This window comes from Choloepus didactylus, chromosome 16 (assembly GCF_015220235.1).
Source record: "Choloepus didactylus isolate mChoDid1 chromosome 16, mChoDid1.pri, whole genome shotgun sequence".
Lineage (NCBI taxonomy): Eukaryota > Metazoa > Chordata > Mammalia > Pilosa > Megalonychidae > Choloepus > Choloepus didactylus.
The window spans coordinates 48524436-48530435 of NC_051322.1; the positions used below are offsets into that span (position 1 = coordinate 48524436).

At 40.5% G+C, this 6000-nt stretch overlaps 1 protein-coding gene across 1 annotated transcript in view; it reads right to left on the reverse strand.

The window, feature by feature from the left end:
• RNF125 (ring finger protein 125) overlaps positions 1-5787 on the reverse strand; it is a 42686-nt gene extending 36899 nt beyond the window's left edge. Inside the window, exon 1 of the mRNA XM_037806326.1 lies at positions 5351-5787. Coding sequence (XP_037662254.1) covers positions 5351-5514 — 164 coding nt within the window. The 5' untranslated portion in view covers positions 5515-5787. The remainder of the gene's footprint in view (positions 1-5350) is intronic.
• Between the last annotated feature and the right edge of the window lie 213 nt (positions 5788-6000).

Here is a 6000-nt window from a genome sequence, read left to right on the forward strand (position 1 = left end):
GAAGTATTTAGAAACTTGCATAGCAACCTGACATTATAAATTTATGTCTGTTCAATCTAATAATAATAACATAAAAATCGGGGCTTTCATTTTATTTATCTTTGGTATTTTTTATTTCATTTTTACCCAATACATTTCATTTTACAAAAGTATTGGTCCATAATAGGTTAGAAATGAAAACAACATAGTTCTTCACAACAGATAATTTGAGAAGCACTGCTCTAAATATCCTAAAATTGCAACCCCCCCATACTTCCTTTCCTATTTTTTTTTGCCTTATTTTGTTATCCTTAATATTCATCTCTATATAACATACTATGTACTTGACACTCTTTTGTTTATTGTCCACTTTCCCCAGGAGAACACAGGCCCCAAGAGAGCAAGGATTTGTGTTTATGAGCTAAGAACAGAGCGGGAGATATTTGCCTGATCAATGACTGTACTCCATACAATAGTAGATGTAACCAAACAACCCACAACAAACCAGAATGATGATGAAATGAACAATTATTTTAATTTAAATGAAAATCATCTAGATTCCTACTGTTGGCTTGAGCAACAGTGTGTGCCTTGTTGCCTGGCTACCAGACTTCTAAGAATTCTCAAGGGTCTTCTAGTAACGCCTGATATTGATCTAAGTTTTCTTTTGGATAACGAAATCTTAATAGCCCTTAAAAGTTCATTTGATAAATAAGTGCCTTTATTCTTAGGTGTTTTTTTTTTCTTTCTTTCTTCTTTCTGGATCTATTAAGTGCTCAAGAATATTTAGCAAATAGGCATCAGTTACAAGATATTCTTTTTTTTGCATAAAAAATTCATTTTTTGCATAAAATTTCACTTCCCACACATGCAAAAAACCACCTTTGCAATGTGTGAGGATTGATGTACCTAGTATTTCACAGAAACCATCAATTCCTCCTGACATGCTTTAACTTTTCACTCTCCAATTATCTGAAATGGAGTTAAGCAACAGCCTTGAGCAGAATTAGGAAGTCCTCCCATTTTCCACCTTATCCCCTAGGCATTCAGGATTCTTCTCATCTCTCTTTTACTGATCTTACAAAAATATAATAATAATAAAGTAAAACTTTAGCTATGCGGAGAGAGGGGAAAAAACAGGGCCAAGTATGACTCTGTCCAATGCGCTTTTTTCACATATAAAAATACAAAAACAGGATGTATCCCTTTCCCTCTGAGGAATGTATCCGTATCTACTTTCTATGCATATGTGTCTAATTCTAATATTTGCTTTCTGTAAGCAAAAAACCAATCAAAATCACCAAATTTGTAGCAAATATTTTTAGCAAATAATTTGTCTCCCCCTACCAAAAAAAAACAAAAACAAAAAATACTTAAGCAGTCTCCTTTAGGAAGGCAATATACAAAAAAAGTATAGATAGATAGAGAGATATCAATTTTGCCTTTCAAAATAATCTGAATTTTTCTGTCTGCTGTTTAAAACTGTATTATATTTTATTATATATAAATATTTATATATAAAAATTGTCAGAGACAATCTTTCTGAAAAAAAAAAAAGGGCATCTGGAAGATTACACCAAGGAAACATAGCTTGGTGCCTCCAGCCTAAAAAACAAATTCAAACTATGTCGTGTGTTCCTGATGGCCTAGGCTGCCTAGGGTGGTGCAAAAGCAAGGTTTGCAGAAGGAGTACTGGGCTGCAACCACCTTGTTGCAGGAGAGGAAACACTTTATCAAACGTCCACCGTGGAGTCTACTGAAGGGGTAGGAGGCTCCTTAAACAGATGCTGCTTGCAGGGTGAGTTGGGGAAAGGGAAGCTGAAGCCGGAGGGCAGCATAGGTTTTGCAGCCATTGTCAGCTTTTCCAGTTTGGCCTCCTATAGTCTTTTCGCCCTGGCCCTTCGGTTGTGAAGGAACCACCAATTTGGGGCAGGCTTTACTGCTTATACTTGACCAGAAATGGAACATTTTAGTTTGCTCACTTGGAATCACTCCAGAATTATCCTTAACATAGTTTCATTAAAAATAATAATAATTCATTAGGCAAAATCTGTGACTTAGAGCAGTTTTACCCAACTCTTGATCCAGAGAGATGTGGCTGTTTCTACCCTATAGTGTGCCCCAGTTTGTACCTAGCCCTCTTAGGCCACCATCAACCTCTTGTTCCTTTTTGGATAATCACTTCATATTCAGCTGACTTCTCCCCAAACCTCTCTCCAAGTGCCTCTGGGACACTGCCATTTAAATATCTCCCTATCAGGTTACTGAACAGTCAACAGACCTAATCATGAGCTCATCAACTTCCTCCTAAACCAGTCCCTCACGTTCTCTTTATCTCTGTCACCTGGGTTAAGAACCACAAGCTTTAGCTTTGACTTCTTTCTCCCCTGCATCTATCATTGCCAATCTTTCAACTAAAAAAAAATCTTTGAATTATTTCTTTTAAATTTATCTCAGATTCCCTTTCAGTTCCATTTCCTTCCAACATATCCTCTCCCTTTCTCCCCACCTCATTGATAATGCAAGATAAGGGAGAGGTAGGAAACCTTTTCCCTAATGTATTTTTACAACTGATAACAGGGCATGATTATAGTCAATTTAACATTACTAAACATTAAAATGAAACTTTGTAAATTAATTAAAGTCCACCAGAAGAAAAAGGTCTAAGCTAAAAGTAAGGCTCTCTGGGATTAGCTACATAATCTTGGAAATGGCACTGATCTACCCTTTGTGGTCCAGTAAAGAAGGGATAGTAAATAATGCCTGTTCATGGGTTTTTGTTTTTTTTGTTTTTTTTTTTTGCTTGTGGAATGACTTGGAAGGAAAAAGAAACTAACATGTTGTGAAGCTTTATTATTTTAATTATTTATACTTATTTTATTATATTTTAAATCCTGATAAAAATTCCATTACTAATCCCATTTTACAAAATAAGGAAACTGAGACCCAAAGAGATTAAGCAACTAAGTGTTCACACAACTGGTTAGTGGAAGAGTTGAATTTCAAATACAGTTCTGAGTCTCTAAAGGCCGCTCTTTCAACTGCATCAGAATACAATTTATAAAGTGCCATATACATACTCATCCAAGGTATTATTGCCATCATATTTGTTGGACAAATACAATAGGTTTATAAACAAATTGGCATAAAGAACCTCATTTAACAAGTTGGAAATCTAGCTTCAATATCAGATAATAAAATAGAGGTCTTCTTTGCACTTCTTTTTCCAACTTAAGTTCAATGGAATCTAGTAATTCATTTAGAAAGTACAAATGATGTCAACAGCACTCACCATCTCCAGTGCAGAAGGGATTCTGGTTAACATTTATAATGTGCAAGGGACCAAGTAAGTTTGCCAAAAGGAGGAATATGGAAATTCTGCCCACAGCCAGAACAATGGACATAGATTTGTCAAAACAAAGAACAGTAAAGTGAGGGAAGACAATTTGTCCAGCCCTTGTTATGACATTTTATGACTATTTTTCTAGCTGCTGTTTTCCTATTCGCTCTAACAAAGAAAAAGATTAAATAAAAGTTATAATATTTTGCAAATTGATATTATAATCCTTTAACAGAAGGAAAAGAAACACTGTAAACAGAAAGTTATAGCGTTCAAAATCCAAACCAGGGGAAAACAATCTCCAATCAGATAATTATAATAGCAAAGCTGTTCATTCCATTTCTTAAAAAGGAAGCCTTAATATTTGATCCCCACTGGGCATCCTCTACACAATTTTAAAGTCTTTAATGCACATAGGGATTTAAATTTAAACTTTTAAGTTTAAAATTATCCTGAGGTTATCCTAAGACTATTATTGCACTGAAGTAATTAATGTATTTTATACTGTTAGGCAACGTCTTGTTTTCTCCTATTGACCTTTGGATATTATATCAGTGAGCTTTATTTGGGACAGCTAGGAGTCAATATCAGTAATCAGAAATGAGGTTGATTAGCCTTGAGTCTAAAAAGAAAAGCTGAAACAAGAGCCTGGGAAAATAAAGCCACAAAATAATGCCCAGGACACTCTATTTAAACATTGTATGGGCTGCATATTTTTTTCTTTCTGAGTTGCTTGATAGGCCCTTGACTGATGAAAACTGCTTTTCTCCAGGTACTAGGCTTTAAACATCAGGGATCACCTCCACCTAAATCCTTTTAAAACATTCTGTGCACTTGCACTTATAATATGGCACTTCTCTTTTTTCCTGGTAGGGCAAAAAATATTTACAAGCCATTGCGGTTTTGCCCTGGCCCATAATGCTGTAGTAAGTCGGGTCCAAAGAAGATATTAAGTGGACTGCTGTTCCTGCTCTATATCGTCCGCGACACTCATACACCCACACCGGTCTACCCGCGGAGGAAAAAAAAATCTTGCAAGTAAACGGAAAACAGAAATTCACAAATCCTACTTCCACTACTAGTTACTCAAGCACACATCGAAGGCGTGCCAATTTTATACGGGGACTTTGTTTTTAAACTCTTCCAATAACTACCTCAGTTTTGCACTAGCAGCAAGTTTTAGTTAAACAGTACCTAATTTTTAAGAAAGTGATTTTACTCTGTGCTTTTTATCGATTTTTTTTTTTTTTTTTTTTTTTTTTTTTTTTTGCTTGGGTGGTGTCTAAACCAGGTAGCTTTCGATCTCCTATCTCTGGTTGGGTTTTAAACGGCTCTGCTCACTGTCTTTGTGCTAACAGTCACAAACCACACCCTGACAGGTTCCGTGAAACTCTAACCAATAAAAAAAATTATTTGAGCGTTCCAGTTTGACTTGATGATCTTTGAGGTGTCTGGGTGTCTATGTTGGAAAAGGGAGGCATGGGTGGGGGTAGAAAGACAATTTGCCCAGTTCCTTGTTTGCCCAAGAGACGAGCCTCAGTCGGCGTTCTGCAACACGTGCACAACGCCAGCGAAACAAAAACCCACCCGGGTTCTCGGGGAAGAGGGAAGCACAGGCCGATCAATCCAGTCCAGGTGGGTAATGCCTTGCAGGAACCCCTGCCCTGTAGCCGGGCGCTCCCTTCCTTTCGGTGCCCGGGCGGCCGCTGGTTCTCTAGCCAAGTGCACCCACTGAACTGGCGATTCCTGGCTTTCGGCGGATCCCTATCCCCGGGTCTTCGAACCTGGACTTCGGAATGAAATAGTTCTGAGAGGCTGCAGGGCCCGCTTGTTTCTGTTTCCTCCTCTCGAAATCCTATCTCCTTCCGACTGGGCATTTTTTCCGTGCCTCCCACCCGACAGGTCTAGGTTTCTAACAGGGAAATCGATTATCCCAATGCGCTGGCTTCTGTTAATCCCCCATGCCCTCAGCTCCCCAACATCGACCTCCCTAGAGGGTGGGTGCGCAAATCGAGCTCCCCTGGCACTTACACGTGGCCGCAACGGGTCCGGACAGGCTGGTGCAACACCTCGAGGCACACCGAGCAATCGAAGGAGGTGACGGGCAAATCGGGGTCCCCTCTGCGCTCCAGGGCCCGCGGGGTGGCCGAGGCAGGCGCGGATTTGCCGCTATCGCTGCTCAACACGGAGCCCATCGCTGCGCCTCTCGCCCAGACGGCTGCCAAGAGCTCAGTGCCTGCAGCCGGGTGGTTTTATTGTTCTGCTGCGGAGGAAGGAAGTCCCGGCCCAGCTGTGATCGCCGCTTCCCTGCTAACGCAGCCTAGCACCAGCCTCTGCAGCTGCGTCCAACCTTAGCCTAGGGCAAGCACAGTGCGCGGCCGCAAGTCTGAAATTGTCGGTTGCGAGCTGCGGGGGTTTAGGCTCTGAGGCTGAGGCGGCAGACGCACGGTGCGCACGCTGCAGTCTCTCCGTCCTGGGAGGATTGAAACCTGAAACCTCAGCTGCAGAGAAGAGGACCAGGGCCCGAGTGAACCTTCCAGACTGTCACACATCCTCCTTCCCCACTGTCACACTCTAAGGAAAGGTACGGGCCAGGTCATGCCTGCATGGGAACCAGAGAGCACCCATCTATCATCCTGCACTGTGTAGTCATAATACGCTACAAAAATGAACTTGGACCG